At 42.0% G+C, this 16,879-nt stretch overlaps 1 protein-coding gene across 3 annotated transcripts in view; it reads right to left on the bottom strand.

The window, feature by feature from the left end:
* APOO (apolipoprotein O) overlaps positions 1 to 16,879 on the bottom strand; it is a 59,575-nt gene that overhangs the window by 11,851 nt on the left and 30,845 nt on the right. Inside the window, exons 4-7 of one of the 3 annotated variants that reach the window (XM_040633438.1) lie at positions 16,588 to 16,642; positions 13,308 to 13,403; positions 6,492 to 6,583; positions 2,860 to 2,940 (exon numbers count right to left, since the gene is read on the bottom strand). In XM_040633438.1, the coding sequence (XP_040489372.1) occupies positions 2,860 to 2,940; positions 6,492 to 6,583; positions 13,308 to 13,403; positions 16,588 to 16,642 (324 nt within the window). The remainder of the gene's footprint in view (positions 1 to 2,859; positions 2,941 to 6,491; positions 6,584 to 13,307; positions 13,404 to 16,587; positions 16,643 to 16,879) is intronic. The other 2 variants (XM_040633451.1, XM_040633446.1) reach the window with 2 other exon arrangements.

The raw sequence follows: 16,879 nt of genomic DNA, 5'->3' as shown, positions 1-16,879 counted from the left end.
ACTCACGAGCCTGAGATAAAGAGTAGCATGCTCCACTGACTGAGACAGCCAGGTGCCCCTGTAAACAGAGATTAAAATCCAACAGATAGGGGCGCCTGGGTGGCACAGCGGTTAAGCATCTGCCTTCGGCTCAGGGCGTGATCCCGGCATTATGGGATTGAGCCCCACATCAGGCTCCTCCGCTATGAGCCTGCTTCTTCCTCTCCCACTCCCCCTGCTTGTGTTCCCTCCCTTGCTGGCTGTCTCTATCTCTGTCAAATAAATAAATAAAATCTTTAAAAATAAAAATAAAAATAAAAATAAAAATAAAAATAAAAAATAAAATAAAATCCAACAGATATATCTTCTATCTGAAAACAAAAACAAAAACAAACCCTAGACCACACTAGGCTGACAATATTTTTGGACACACCCATCATTGCTTCACAGTTCTGACAAAGACTTCATTTTAGCTGAAGCAGATAAATTTCTCTGACCTGACCAAAGGCAATGACAGAACTGAAACCCACCTTCATCTGAACTTTATTGGTCGAAGACTCAGTGCAAATATTTAGTATCAATTCCTAAAAGGGAAAAGGAATGTGGCAGAGCAGAAAAACACCACAGACTTATTTAGGGTCTTTGAGAGTAATACAACTCCATGGCAAATAATATAATTGAGAACTGAGCCATCATTCATACCACTGAAAATTTCAGAGCCTTGTTTTAAACATGATGTCCACAAATTCCTTTTGACTGTTCAGAACCACAAACATGTACCTTTGTTAGATCACTACAGTGATAACTACGGACAACCATGAATTAGACTGCATCTAATTGAGACTGCTAATTTCAAATCTGACTTGAAAATCAATTTCCAAATAAGCTAAGAAACGAACAAAAATCTCAATCATGAAGTGTCTCCCAGGTCCCTTCAAAGAGACAGCTCCTGGGCCCCAAAGGATTCCTGTTTCAGGGTAACTTAAATCTTTGCTCTCATTCATAAAACTAAACAAAACAAAAACCCCCTGAAACCCACAAGAAGAGAGAAGAGCAATCAATAAAAAACAATGGCTTTCACCATCAAATAATTCCTGAAATCTAAGTACATCAAAATTTGATTAGAGCCTTCTGTTGTTCTTCATTTAAAACTTGTGCTAAATGTTTAAAACTTTATTACCTTCTAGTGAGAACACACAACCGTCAGGAAGAGATTATGCTTTCACGGTAAACAAATGAAAGAACATTACATTTTCAGTAACTCTGAAGAGGACGAGGGCACAGAAGACTAGAGAAAAAAATACAGGCCAACCATGAGCTAATTAGACATCTTTACTCTCTCACTCCCCAAAGACTTGCATATAAATGTGAGTAGCTTTAATATCTAACGTTTTCAAATTACCATAAAATGCCGGCCTGTTTAACCTGCATTCCAACCACAGTCCCGCTGCTTCTGCCCTGGGCTGAATTCTCAGAGCAGAGAAAGCTATTTCCAAGCCAGAGGCTCTGGGGGGGATCCCCTCCTTGGCTTTCATGCGCAGTGGGTCTGAGCTGCCCACGGACACCACCACGAGCACTCAGAGGCTCCCAGGAGACACCCGCCCAACTGGCTTCGGGGCACGTATGTCTGTGCCACCACCACCGTGAACACTGGGAACTGAGCATGAGTTTCATTTTCCACGTTTCTTTCTAGGGCTCTGTAGAGCTTTCCTGACATTCTATTTCCTTTCCCATATAAAATTCGGTGTGGACTTAAGGAATTCTTTAAACAGGAAAGCAAACTTCCAAAGAAAATGTCAGAGGAATGGAAACAAAACTACGGGTGTTTATTCTTTAAAGGGGACTGCCAAAGGGCACTTGATACTAACGCAGAACTTTCTACTCAACGTTTCCTTAAACAGCCTCCAGAGAGACTAATTCCTTTAGCTACCACTAACACAAAAATGAGTCTTAAGATTTCACTGAAAGACTGTTTATGTAAACCATGAGGAGGGCTTATAATGGATTCTACAATGTTACATCCACATTCTGGATTTCAATTTTGACACAGTTCTTTGTATTTGTAAAGAGTATTTCGATTTGAGATGATAGAAGTGAAAATGAACTTCCTTCAATCTATAATGTAGAAGGGATGTTAATGTAAGAACCCTAACTGTTCCTTATCTATCAAGCAGTGCCTCCGAGTGCTCGAAGGAGACATGATGCCTTGTTCTATACTCATTCTTCCTTATCAGAGGAAAGAACGTTCCAGCGAACAGGCGCAACATTCAATCAGCTATGGGGCTTCAAAAAGAGATAAAAGATGACACCTTCTTACAACTACACAACCTCCTCCCTCTGCTGCTCATCCACCAGTCAGCACAGAGAATATAGTCTGTAGCTGGTGGCTGATCCCCAACACACCATGGCTTATGCCCTTAAGCGGGCCAAGAAGGCTAGGGGATGAAGAGATGACGCCCTGCTAAAGGAAAGGAGGGAGCCAATAATAAGTGAAACAGCAAGAGGAGGAGCCTTGGTTAGTTTTTTTGCCTGGGAACACAGTATGTTCCCTATGAATGAAGTTTTGATAAAACTTTCAGAAAATATGCTATACTTTGAGCACATTATAAATATAACAGAGAGGAAATTATGATCTAAGACTGCAGTGGAATGCATTTTATGGTCACCACGTATTCAGCCCTGCTGATAATAACCAAATGCACAGAGGTTCTACTGCTCCTCCGATTAAGGCCACCAACAGAGAATCTGAGCTAGAGGCATAATGAAAACAAAGAGAAAAAGCAGGATCAGGCAACAGTGTTATCAAGAATATCTTACAAAAACCCTAGAGAAACCATATATTTAAACCAAAAGGAAGATAACGAAAAAGATCTTTCTCACCTTTTGAAAGTTCTCCTTCCACAAATCTTCTACGACTATGTATCCTCGTAAACCCCAGTCATATAACTTCTCCCCACTGACCTTGAAACAAAATATAAAAGATCCATTGCTATTCCATACATGACTGGTAAGAATGAGAATATTCCACTTTCCTTTTTTCCTGTTTCCAAAATAACTGCATTTAAGCATACCACGACCCCAGAAGCCTTGGGGCATACACATTAAAGCTGCGTAACGTAAGCAAATAAAAAGAGAGCGAGAATCATAGCATAAGAAGAAAACACAGTTTGGTCATGCAGTTACTGTTTAAAAGAATTTGCCATAAATTACAGGTGAATAAGGAAAAAAATGAAGGAGGTCAACTGCTGATATGGGAAATTCCTGAAAATGAGACACAGAAAGAAAGTTTCTGCCTATCACATCTAACACATCACAGCCAACCAAGGCACATGCCCAGATGAAAATCACTCACTCATTTTAGGGACCTAGATAAAAAAAAATAGGTGAACCTAATGAAGATGGTCTTAGTTTTCCCAGGTCCTCCCAAAACATAAAGTCTTTACGCTTCTATAGGAATTCTGCCTCTTGATCTAAGATCCTTTCTACAACATCCTAAGACATAGGCCCCAGGGTCAGAGAATACTTTGGGGCCAAGATGCTCACTCTTTCATACGATACTGTAATAGCACTGCACGGTGACAGATGGTAGCTACACCTGTGGTGAGTGAGCACAGCATAATGTATAAACTTGTCAAATCACTATGTTGTACACCTGAAACTAATGTAATATTGTGCAGCAACTATACTCGAATGAAAAAAATTAAAAAAAAAATTTTAAATGCCCTGGTCCACCTTTCGCTAGCTGACTTTAACTGTTGGAATTTTTGAAGTATCGAGTTTTCTTAAAAAAAAAAAAAATGCTTCCGGTAATTTGCATTCATTGGTCCTACATATGACAAACTCTGTTGATTACTCTCCCACATGGAATTTCCATTGCAAGTTTCTGAAAGCGGTTATTATTTTCTTTCTAATTTTTGTAATAATTTATCTACGTATAGCATTGTAGTTTACAAAGCACTTTCACATGAATTATCTCTATGCTAAGTAACAACCCTGTGCAATAAGTAGGCAAAGAGTATAAGGAAATACTCAGCAACCAAGTGACTAGTCCAACTAAGGTCACAGTGCTAGTAAATCCAGTGGTCACTGCAACATGCTGGTTTCTTACAAGTTATTTTCTTCCAGGTGCTCTAACTGTTCTTAAAATATATGATTCTCAGACCTACTGGTAGACATATTGAGCATTTACCACGTATATGACATTATTCTTGGTGCTTTACATTTCTGAAAGGAAAATAACATTTGCCATCACTTTAAGCATTTTCTTACAGTACTTGTCTCCAAACATTACTGAACAAAAAACAACATGAGCAATTAAGTGGCTGGTCCAAGGTCAGGGTATTCATAAAAAAAATTAAAACTGTTGAAATAGGAACTAAACGACACTAAACAGTAACAGAAAATCCCTTTCAATCACTGACATCTCTTTTGTTTTACTGTAGCAAAATATACAATTTACCATTTCATCCATTTTTAGGTGTACAATTCAGTGGCATTAAGTACATGCACAGTATTATGAAACCATCACCATTATCCATTTCCAGAACTTTCTCATCATCCCAATCAGATCACTAATGTTTTGTATCTAGTGAAAATACAGTTAATTGTTTTGTTCTGGCTTACTCTAAGTACAAAATAAAAGACAAAACTCCTTCCCACTGACTTAAAATAAATTAGAATACAACTCATATTTGCGTCCCGCAATTTTGGCTATGAATACAAAAGATCTTTTGCAACATATGCTGTGGCATATAAATAAAAAAGACCCCTACTCAGGGGGCAGCCACATATGCTTCTCAACCAGCAGCCAAGCCCACTCTCCACACCCTATCCATTTACTGTTGAAACCACAACACACTGAGATGATATATGATTATGTTTATGATCCAGGGCAGGCAGACATGATTCACCATTCCTGAGCTGGGGCTGAAGCAGGCAGAGGGATATTAACTCTCTGCCTCCAGGACTGCTAAAAACAATGTCAAGCCCATGCTATAAAGATCTCACTGGCATCTGCTACCAAAGCCACCAATTTCTCACAGCTGGAGCCACGGGCCTCCCACCTACACTGCAGTGCAATCCAAGAATCCAGACTCAATCCTGTCACGAGCACTCCAGGGAGCTCAGTGTCAGTTCAGTCTGGCTCAGAGCCCTGAGGGCCCAACTCTGATGACGGCACTGCTGCTCTTCTAGGACCAAGTCTCAGCGTGACAGAGTACCTCCAGGAACCGGGCGGGTCCCTGTCTCCAAATGCTGTCCAGGACTTCAAAACCTCGAGCTTGCCTTGTTCTTGCCAGTTTTCCAAGGCACTCTAGATCTAGAGTTCCACTGAGTCCAGACACCACTGCCCTAAGGAAGTCTAGTCTCTATCAGTGGTTCTCAAACATCAAGGACATTCAAATCCCCTGGAGGGCTTGCTAAAACACAGACCGCTGGCCCTAATCCTCAGAATGTCTGACTCAGTCTGGGCTGGGGCCTGAGAATGTGCATTTCTAACAAGCCAGGGGATCCTGATGTTGCTGGTCTAGGGACCACACTTTGCGAACAGCTGGTCTAGCTGTTATGGACTGAATTGTGCCCCTCAAAATTCTCATGTTGAAGTCCTAACCCACAGAGTGACTGTGCGTGACTGTGCGTGACTGTCCTTGGAGATAGGGCCTTTAAAGTAGTAACTGAGGTTAAATGAGGTAATAAGAGTAGGGCTCTAATCCAATATGACTGGTCTCATTATAAGACGAGGATGAGACACCAGGGATGTCCACACACAGTGAAAAGGTGGCCATCTGCAAGCCAAGGAGAGAGGCCTTAGGAGAAACCAACCCTACCAACACCATGATCTTGGACTTCCAGCCTCCAGGACAACACGAAAATAAATCTCTGTTGTTCAAGCCACTCAGTCTGTGGTATTTTGTTATGGAATCTTGAACAGACTAAAACATAGCTTTACCCATCTGTTCTGCCAACTCTGTTCTCCAACTTGACAGGATGCCATAAGCTGAGATCTGAAGGGAAAGAAAGGAGTGGCCAACTGAGAGCCCTGAGAGGGGCATTCCCAGCAGAGGGGACTGCACTCCTTGAAGCCCCCAGCAAGCAAAGTGAGGGCGACACCAGGCCCAGGGAGAAGGTGCACAGGGCCAGAGCACAGGCCTGCAGCTTCAAGGAGGACAGGTTGTGACCAGATACACCCAAATGGAGAATGACCTATAACTAGCAGCTTTGGAGTTTGAGTCTCCAGACTTCCACATAAATATGACCCCAAAAAAGGTATCTTAATTTTTTTGACTAATATTCAAATTAGTGAGCATTCTCTGAACGCTGACATGTTTAGAAGGAGGGCCAGAACTGAGGCACGTGGCAGAGAAAAACATTTACATTTGTGGGAGTTCATCTATACGTGCAAACAAAGTTTAGTCTGGGGCTATAAAAGCTGCAAAAAAAAAAATATTAAGCAGTAAACCCAAACATACATAAGCAAGAAAAAGGGACACCCCAGTTTCCTGGGTCTAACTTACCTGGACAAATACGATGGCTTGTTGCGGATAATAAAGAGAAGCAGCAAGTCCCATGAACCCAGGTGGATACACCAGCTTCTTTATTTTTGAACCTATTAAATAAAAGGTTGTAGATGCCAACAGATGATTCATTACCCTTACCATCTCAGTTTGCCCTGGACACCTAACACTGAGTAAGATTTCTTTCTTTCTATAATTCACACAACTCACCCATTTAAAGTGTACATTCACTGTGATGTATTTACAGAGGTATGCAATCATCACTACAATCAATTGTAGAATATTTTCATCACCCCAAAAAGAAATGCCATATCCATTAGCAGTCACCCTCCCTATTCCCCCATCACCCCCATCCCTGGGGGACCACTAATGTACTTTCTGTCTCTAGAGTTGCCTACTCTGGACAGTTCACATAAATGCAGTTATATAATATGTGGTCCTTTGTAACTGGCTTCTTTCATCAGCACAATGTTTTCAAGAGAACCACCGCTTCTAAGGGAGCAAAAACAGAATGTTCTGAAAAGCAGCAGACGGCACTTGGGTTTCTGAGGTTTATGTTTTTTTACAGTAAACCGGCTTCCTTATTTAAGGGCTCAACACAAGCACTGCTCCCCCCTCCTTTCTAATACTCCTTGAAAATAACAGTAAAAAAAAAAAAAACAGGTAATAAACCCACAATGAAGAGGAAATGTGTGGAGGGGCCATTGGGAGATAAGATGTGTCATCCAATTTACAGAAAACGGAGCGTGGACAGAAGCAAGAGGACATGCAGCTATGAAGTCCTGAGGAGCGCCTGCAGGGGAGGGGGGAGCAGCAGGTGCCCGGCAGCCCAGAGCTGGCAGGTACTGGGGAGGATGGAGAGGGCAACCAAGGATCAAGATGGGGGGAGGCGGAGAGATGTGGGGACTATGGACGGACACAAATGCAAGTCCTGTGCAGAGCCTAGGTGATTCCCTCCTTCCTCCGTGCCATCTTGGTGTACAACTGCCTGTGGCCAGGCAGTCTATCCAGCCAAACTTTTACAAAGGCGGAGAAGTATCTCTGAAGAGGAGTGCCTGGGTGGCTCAGTCAGTTAAGCATCTGACTCTTGATCTCAGCTCAGGTCTTGATCTCAGGCTAAGTTCAAGCCCTGCGTTGGGCTCCATGCTGGGTACAGAGCCTACTTTAATTAAAAAAAAAAAGAATATCTCTAAAGAAATGCCATAAATTTTCTGCTGAGAACCAAGCTAGCTGGTGTGTGTGCATGTGAGCGTTAGTACCCAAGAGCACAGTTTTCCTCGCACAGGCCCCAGGTGTAAGCACCCTCCGTATAAATCAGTTAGTTCCCTTTCAGCTCACCCTGCGGTAGAACCTGCTGGCCAGTAACCCCCATTTCTATGCACAAAAAGTTCTTATTAGCATTTCAGTCGCCTTGCTCCTCAACATGACTGTACAACCAAGGGTCACTAGTCATTTAAGGAAAGACTGCAGCATAAAAGAGAAGATCAAGACAAGCAAGAAAGGGGGAAAAATGACCCTACAGGAAACAAAAGAACTTAAAAACAAAACTACACCTATTATTAAGTATCATTGAATAAATTTAAGAAGCCACTACATTTAAAGAAAAAAGGGTTCTATGAAAAAGGAACAATCAAAGAACAAGAAAGAGCTACTTGGAAATGACAAAAGTAAAAAAACTCAAAAGGAGTAAAATGAAATGATCAAGAAAATAAAAGAGGCATATAGGGTCGCTTAAACAGCTTCACTGCTAATTAACAGGAGTTCAGGAAGGAAAACGAATGAGAGTAAATTTTCAAAGAAACACAAACCAGATTATGTTCCTACAGCTGAGGATTGCAGGCACCAAAATGCCCAACCAGGAAAGAACAAGCATCCAGACTGGCTGCTGACACATCTGCAATGCCAGATGCTAGAAGACATGGCCTTCAAAGTTTTGATGGAAAACAAATTCTATACCCAACCAAATTATCACCTAATATGAGGATAGAAAGTAATTTTCAGACTTGCAAGGATTTGGAAAGTTTCCTTCCAACATGGGCTTTTTTGAAAGTGATGTGAGCATGTAGTTCAACGATATGGCAGAGCAAACCAATGAAAAGATGACACGGCACCCAAAATAAGGGGGTCAAACCCAAGAGAGCAAGAAGCCATGTGCCAAGACCACAGTAGTGCTGAGTCTCAGTCCAGACTGCAAGAGGCTATATGAAAGAGGACTTCAACTACCTCCATTTTGACCTCAGTCTGCACTTTTTTTCAGAGATTTTATTTATTTATTTGACAGAGAGAGACAGAACACAAGCAGGGGGAGCAGCAGAGGCAGAGGGAGAAGCAGGCTTCCCCACTGAGCAAGGAGCCTGACGTGGGGCTTGATCCCAGGAACCAGGGAACATGACCTGAGCCGAAGGCAGATGCTTAACCGACTGAGCCACCCAGGCGCCTCCAGTTTGCACTGTTAAAAAATTTTTTAGGCGGGGCGACTGGGTGGCACAGCAGTTAAGCGTCTGCCTTTGGCTCAGGGCGTGATCCCGGCGTTGTGAGATCGAGCCCCACATCAGGCTCCTCCGCTATGAGCCTGCTTCTCCCTCTCCCACTCCCCCTGCTTGTGTTCCCTCTCTCACTGGCTGTCTCTATCTCTGTTGAATAAATAAATTAAAAAAATTGTTTTAGGATTTTATTTTTAAGTAATCTCTACACCCAACATGGGGCTTGAACTAGAACCATGAGATCAAGAGTTGCCTGCTCTAATGACTAAGCCAGCCAGGCACCCCTCAGTCTGCACTTTCTAAATTATTAAATTTCCCTTTCCAGCTTATCTCGTAACTCAGGCAAAAGACCCTGTGTGTAAAACGTCCCGATGGGAACCAAACCTACCCCCTCAAGTAATAAGGACTGCCCTGAGCCAGCAAGACCCCACGTGACTGACTCCAAGAGAACAATGGACTTGACCTTCACTGACTACCTGCACTTACCTTTGCCCCACATTTTCCTTACATAAACCTGGTAGTATTTTCGGCACTTTGGAGACCGTCTCTGAGACGCTAGTCCACCGTCTTCTGGGTGTTGGCCTCACTGAAATAAATTCTTGTTTCAACACCACTCATCACTCTGCCTTTGGATTTTGTCAGTGATGACTAACCGAACCTGGTCTAAGACTCCCGAAGACAGCTGCTCTTATACCCTTGCACCCCAGCTACATGTAAACCCTGGGTAAAGGGGAATGGGCAGGATAGGTAGCAACACGGAGAACTGGAGAAGCCTGAGAATGAGGTTCAGAAAAATGGTAGATGATGAAAGAGGAGAAGCCTCTAGAAATGAACTTGGACCTAGAGAGTCTCTGCTGAGAGGCACAGGGCTTTTGACAGGGGACATGGACAGATGCTAGCACAATGTGGTACTATCACACAGTTAGAATAACCTAAGTGCTGTTTATTGGTTTTAAACTTTAAACCACATATCTCCAAAGATGGAACTGGGGTCACAGGAGACAAAACAAATGTTATCAGTCTAGACTCTTAGTAAATTAATGTTTCTCTCCTTCTCCTACTGCCTTGATTGAAAGGACAGAATTACTCTAGAAAACACTGTTTTATCCCTGGGGTCCCACCTGTACACTTGAAGCTTTAAGTTCCTGAGCAGCTCACATAAGTGAAGACCAGGTGAAGGACAGCACACCTGACAACCCGCCATTTCTGGGTCATTTACAAAAAACTGATAAGCAGCAGCTCTTGGGCCTCCAGCTCCTAATGGTTCACACAAGGAGCTGGGGGCTCCAAAACTGCAGGAAGGAAGCGGGGAGGGGGAGGAGCCACCAGAAGGCAACATTGGTAGGCAACAACCACCTGCCACCATTGAGTGACCTGGCTGAGTCCACCTCCTTTGAATGATCATCCACTCACCTCCTAGAGAGGTGCCTCTTGTCACCACCAGTCATGGCCATTCTCATTAAATGAGGACCACCTTAGCATTTATGCTCAAGAAACCCTATCATATGATCCAGCAATCCCTCTTCTGGGTATATACCCAAAGGACATGAAATCAGTATCTCAAACAGATATCTGTGCTCCCATGTTCACTGCAGCATTAGTCATCAGAGCCAAGACATGGAAGCAACCTAAGTGTCAAGGGATGAGTAGGTAAAGAAACTGTGGTATCTATATGAATGGAATATTACTCAGCTTTAAAAAAGGAGACCCTGCCATTTGCAACAACATGGATGAATGCAGAGGGCATTATACTATGGGAAATAAGCCTTAAAGACAAAGAACAAAAACTGCATGATCTCACTGATATCTGGAATCTAAAAGAGTCAAATGCATAGAAACAGACAGAAGTGTGGCTACCAGAAGCAAGTAGGGGGGAGGGGGAGGGGGAGATGGAGAGATGCTGGTCCCAGGGTACAAAGTTGCAGTAACACAGAATGAGTAAGTCTAGAGAGTAATGCATGGCATGATGACTATAGTTAATATTGAATCTTAAAGATTTACTAAGAGAGATTACTAGTGCTTTCATCTAAAAAAAAGGTAACTATGGACGCCTGGGTGGTGCAGTCGTTAAAGCGTCTGCCTTCGGCTCAGGGCGTGATCCCAGCGTTCCGGGATCGAGTCCCACATCGGGCTCCTCCGCTAGGAGCCTGCTTCTTCCTCTCCCACTCCCCCTGCTGTGTTCCCTCTCTCGCTGGCTGTCTCTCTGTCACATAAATAAATAAAATCTTAAAAAAAAAAAAGGTAACTATGATAGAAGATATGTTAAATAGCTTGACTGGAGTAATCATTTCACTATGTATATGTATACATATATGTATATCAAAATATCATGTCGTACACCTTAAAAACATACAATTTTTATTTAAAATAAAATGTTTTAAAAGTTAGACAAAAAAAGAAAAGAAAAGGAAAGGAAAGGAAAGGAAAGGAAAGAAAAGAAAAGAAAAGAAAAGAAAAGAAAAGAAAAGAAAAGAAAAGAAAAGAAAACTCTGCCAGGAGGGATCTTCTGAGCCCACCCTGCTGCTGCCGGCACAGGGGGGCCACCTACCTGGAGGGGGCTGCAAACCACTCCAGACACATAAACATACTCACCATCCTGCTCATCTTATTCAGTGAGCAGGCGCCATTGTTCACCTCAGGCCTTGCTACCCCAGCACCCCAAGGAAAAGACTCATTGTTGAATATTTGTGCACGAATGTGTGCGTGCACATGTGTACTTTTTTAAAAGATTTATTTATCTCAGAGAGGGAGAGAGAGCACACAAGCGAGGAGGGGAAGAGGCAGAGGGAGAGAATACCCAAACAGACTCCCACCGAACGTGGAGCCCAACGCGGGGCTTGATCTCACAACCCATGAGATCAGGACCTGAGGCAAAACCAAGAGTCAGATGCTTAACCAACTGAGCCAACCAGGTGACCCCATGTGTACTTTTTTGAAAAAGAATTAGGGTTTTTACATCATTTTAATGCTACTGAACCCTCTCTGGAAAAGGAAAAGGAGAGAGGAAAAAATAAACCAGCAAGCAAAAACGAAGGACTAGAACCCACAGTAGTGGGTGTCCTTATGCTGCTGTTCTGCCCAGAAGGGCACAGTCCCCAGTTCTCCTCAGGATGGTCGCCCAAGTGCACGTGCAGGGGGATAAACACCAGACAGCAGAGCAACACACGCACACGCGCACACACACGCAGCAGAGGAAGCTTGCTTTAGGGCCATGTTCTCACCATCGAGAGGGAGGGGGAAGCTAATCTCACTTGATTTCACATTCCTGGCTCCTTAACAGTAGCCAAGATTCCAACACCCTGGCCTTGGGATCTTCATAAATTTCAAACGCTATCTAAGTAAGACAGAAATGCTTTTTTGGACAGCTTTAGAGAAAGGAGGGGGAAAATGTCTGGGGGGGGTAGTTCAACTCTTTCGCAAGTTGATTAGAAAAATGAACTCTAAATTTAATTCTTATATATTCTGCACAGGATGGGAGGAGGGCACAGAAACTATGACAGGAGTTCATTCCACAGATTCAGGGAGTGGCAGTAGTGCTGCCTGCCTCCAAACTCTAAAATAACAGATAAGGCACATACAGAGAAGCTTTTCAAAACTGAAGGAATGAGTACCAAAGCAGTCACTATAGTTAATCTTTTATGGGGGTCTGATCGCAGGGTTCATAAACTCTCTATTTTAGGAATTTTTGTAAAGTCTGAATTTTATAATCAGTGAAACCTCAGTAGTTTATAACAAATTTTTCTCTATATTATAGTGAAGTACCTTGTCATCCTTTATTCCCTATAAATGTTTGCAATCCAGCAGGATAGTGTAGTAATATATTTCAGTTGACATTTGTTAGCTTTTAAGTGTCTTAAAAATTTTAATATCATCACTGATGACCAAAGCTATGACACATCAAGAAATTAATAAAATCTCTACAAAATCACTGTTCTATTCACTGTGATTAAAAGCCTGATCTCAATAATGAAACAAATAGAAACAGTTTCTCAGGTGTGACAGACTTTGGCTAACAAAAATTCACTCTTTCTGTACCAGAGAGAGAGAGAGAGAGTAATTTGATCAAGTGAATGTGCCTATAAAGGATATAAATATATTATTTTTTAACCAGGAGTATACCGTTTCTTCCATTTCATATTTTTATAATTTCTATATATGCTTAAAATCAAATATACTGGATAAAACAACCATAACAATTATATATTAAGAAAGCTATATTTCAGGAACCAACTCATTATTCTGACAACTGGCAAATAAAAAGAAAGAACCAAGTACCTATCTTATCTCTCCCTTATGAACTGTTTTAAAAAAAAACCCACAAAATTGCACCTACCTCTAGCCAAAAGAAGTCCAACAATGCCAGCAAAACCAATAACACCAAGTCTTGGAAAAAATCCAGGAGGTGCATTTTGGAAATATTCATAGCTGCCTACAATAGAATCAGACCAGGAAACAGTTCTGTAAATTGCCCATTAAGAAACAAACCAAAAAAAAGTCTTACACATAACTAGTACATATAGTATCAAATGCTTCTCAAATAATGTGTTCTTTGCTTTATGCTAATATGCTTTTTTTCAACATATTCTTTTTATGTGGTATATAAACATGATTTATTAGTCACATAGCAAGTAGCCAATTTTCAAACACTTCTGGTCTGATGACCTACTGAGAAGAAAGTAATGTTAGATTACCTTCATATTCCTGAATGTAACAGATCTGAATCAACTATGCACAGGGGGAGAAATACCAACACAGGGATTCCTCCTTCCAAACACAGAAACAGAACAGATCTGGATAGATCTGCCGCTATCTTGTAAAGCTCTGGTGCTTGTTCTCTGAAACTCAGGAACCAAATACATGAGGCTCAGGGAAAAACGTATCCTTTGCCATTTGAATTCATTATTCGAAATCGAGAACAGAATAAATCTGGACAATGAAGGAAACTTTCAGTGCAAGTATATGCGGGAAATAGTCACTGGTGATAAATAAACACAAAGAAATGCAGCATGTGAGCCTAAGTGCCGTGCCTGAGCATGCCTTATGACCTCATTTGAATGATGACTCCTCTCCTGTCCACCGAGCCAATCCCACCAAGTAAGAGCCATCTGCATTCCTAACCCCCTCAGAAACCTTTCCTAGACTCCTCAGCCCACGCCTCTCTCTCTCCTCTAAAGTCCCATCATATTTATTCTCCGTACCATCATTTGGTACGTAATCCTGTAGCACCTTGTGTTTAATTATTCAGGGGTGTATTTTATGTCTCCTCAAGGAGAACATACACTCCTGAATGGTACATTGCTTAGACTTCTATGTTATTTTCCCTCAGTGGTAACAGTGGATGTTCATCCAACAGCTACTTATTAAAAGCACTGCTAGGTGTGGACGGATACTGAATCAATTAACAAATGGGTTTCAGAGAGACTAACTTAAAAACCCTTCATTTCTCTCTCTCAGCCCCATCTTCAGCACTCCCTATCTGCTTCCAGTTTCCTAATCAGGAAACACTGAGTCACTCCTCCAAGCCCTGATCGTGCTGTGCCCTCCGTGTGGAGTGCTGTGCCCTCCGTGTGGAATGCTGCCCAAGTTCCACTCCCATGTCTTGGTGTGGCTGACTCTAACTCTAAGATTCAACTCAGAAACCTTTCTCTGACTCTTCCCCTCCCTCCAAACTCTATAAACTCGTCTCCTTCCTCTGTACCTTCAACAGTGGTCTGTGACTTTCTCTGTATTTGTGCTACTGTTGAAAATGTATTATATGCACCTCAGTGGTTGTGACCATTGTCTTCTTTTTTTTTTTTTTAAGATTTTCTTTATTTATTTGACAGAGAAACAGCCAGCGAGAGAGGGAACACAAGTAGGGGGAGTAGGAGAGGAGGAAGCAGGCTCCCAGCGGAAGAGCCTGACGTGGGGCTCGATCCCAGATTGCCGGGATCACGCCCTGAGCCGAAGGCAGACGCTTAATGACTGTGCTACCCAGGCGCCCCGTGACCACTGTCTTCTTAATCAGCCATGATCTTCCATGCCTGCCATGATGATGACTTAACAAATGTATGTGGAACTGAACTAACTGGAACGCTCGGTAATTTTCTCCCCCAGAAAAGAGCAGACACATGCCAGTTTTCCGTTTCCTGGGTATTTGGGAAACGCGGTAATCATTTAAAATACTACTATAGGGCTTGTGTCGTTTGCACGAATTCCTGTCTGGCCTTTTACTTATTTTGCCTTTAACTTAGTTTTCACTTTCCATCTCTTTGTCTGGGTCATCGGAAGCAATTCTCTACTTCCCTTTATTTTTGCCTACCAGCACAGTGTTTTTTACTTCGAGACGTGCACACGGAGCAGCTGATAGGAGGTCACCCAGATGGCCTTGGTGAGCTGAGCGGAAGTGGGTAAATCACAGAGAAATGGGAACGAAGATATGCTGAAAGGTTGCAATGAAGCCCCAGCCTGGCTTCAGGTAACATGTCCTGGCTGTGACTGCCAGGAAATGGACGGAACGCCTTGGCAGACAACAACACAACTCATAATGGGATGTTTCTTCTTAAGAGCTTTTGCAGTCACCAGTCCAAGAGAAGAAAAACAAGACTTAGGTTGCAAATAATGCCTATTGCTATGAATCAATGAGAAGTGATGGGTAACAATGAAGAGCCCTCCTCAGTCACATATGTAATGACAAGAGATCAGAAGTTCTTTAGTTTCCTCCGATTAAAACATGAAGGTAATAAAAGCACCTACCTGTCAGGGTTATGAGGACCATACAAAAAATTAATATTTTGAAAGCACTCAGACTAGTTCCCGGCATGTAATAAAAACTAAATAAGTGCTGATGAAATTAATAAAACTAGGATGTTATTTATTAACATACATATTATTCATGGATGTTAATATCCTGTATCAGCCCATCAACGCTCGATGATCTTCGGAAGGAAATAAGCTGTGTTCGTGTTTGTTTTATTCAGTCATGGAAGCAAACACTTGTAAAAACATGAGTTCTTCTTTGCTGAGATGCCCAGTAAGGGGAACGAAATACGCTCAACGTCCATTAATTTGCCAGTTTCTGATGGAGATGAGTCAGAATATAGACTGTGAACCCAGTTTATGAGTGTATGGAATAAGTGGATGTGAAAAACAATCAAGGACAATAAAAAACCCAATGAAAAAAATGTAAGAACACTATTCATGCAGTAAGGCCTTTCCTAGGCACACCAGCCCAGTTCCTTCTAGCCTCCAAATTTCTGTAACATGTTATTAACAGCCATACAAATAAGTATTCTGATTTCGAAAACCTACTGATGAGTTAGTGGGGGTTAGTGTGAGTCAGGGACACTGCACCTGGAAACAGATTTCAGGAAAAAAATATCCAGTGTATCTGAACTTGTTAGCTCAACAATCCTAAGGATCTTGAACAGATTTCCCAAATGTTCAGGGACACCAGCCCCCTGAAATCTGATGAGAACAACAGATCTTCTTTCCAGAAAAATCCACATAGCTCTAATATTCTACCTACCATTTCAAGGAATTCCCAGATCTCCTGGAGCCCATCCATGGAATCCCGGTTAAAGAATTCAATGTTAATGAAGAAACTGATTATGCCTACTCAAAAATCAACTTACCTAACCCCCATTGAACCAAGCTCTGCATCCTGGGCTTAGTTTGTGAGTACATTTCCTAAAAAGGTGAAAAGAAAATGAATGAGAAGGATATGCTGATTAGAAAGCAACGATAAACATATTTGCCTTTACTGCATAAATTATCATGTTATTAACACTTTTTGAACAAAGGGATATACTGTCTATCTGGGGGTTTTTGTGTTCTTTTTCTCTTGTGTAATTTCCCCTTCACCACAAATTGCTCAGCAGAACAGTTTATTATTGCCACAGGAAGCAAACATTACAAGCAGCGTGA

This window comes from Ursus maritimus (assembly GCF_017311325.1).
Source record: "Ursus maritimus isolate PB19 chromosome X unlocalized genomic scaffold, ASM1731132v1 scaffold_X1, whole genome shotgun sequence".
NCBI lineage: Eukaryota > Metazoa > Chordata > Mammalia > Carnivora > Ursidae > Ursus > Ursus maritimus.
Note: the sequence above shows the minus strand (reverse complement) of the source record. Positions and strands in the feature narration are given on the sequence as shown.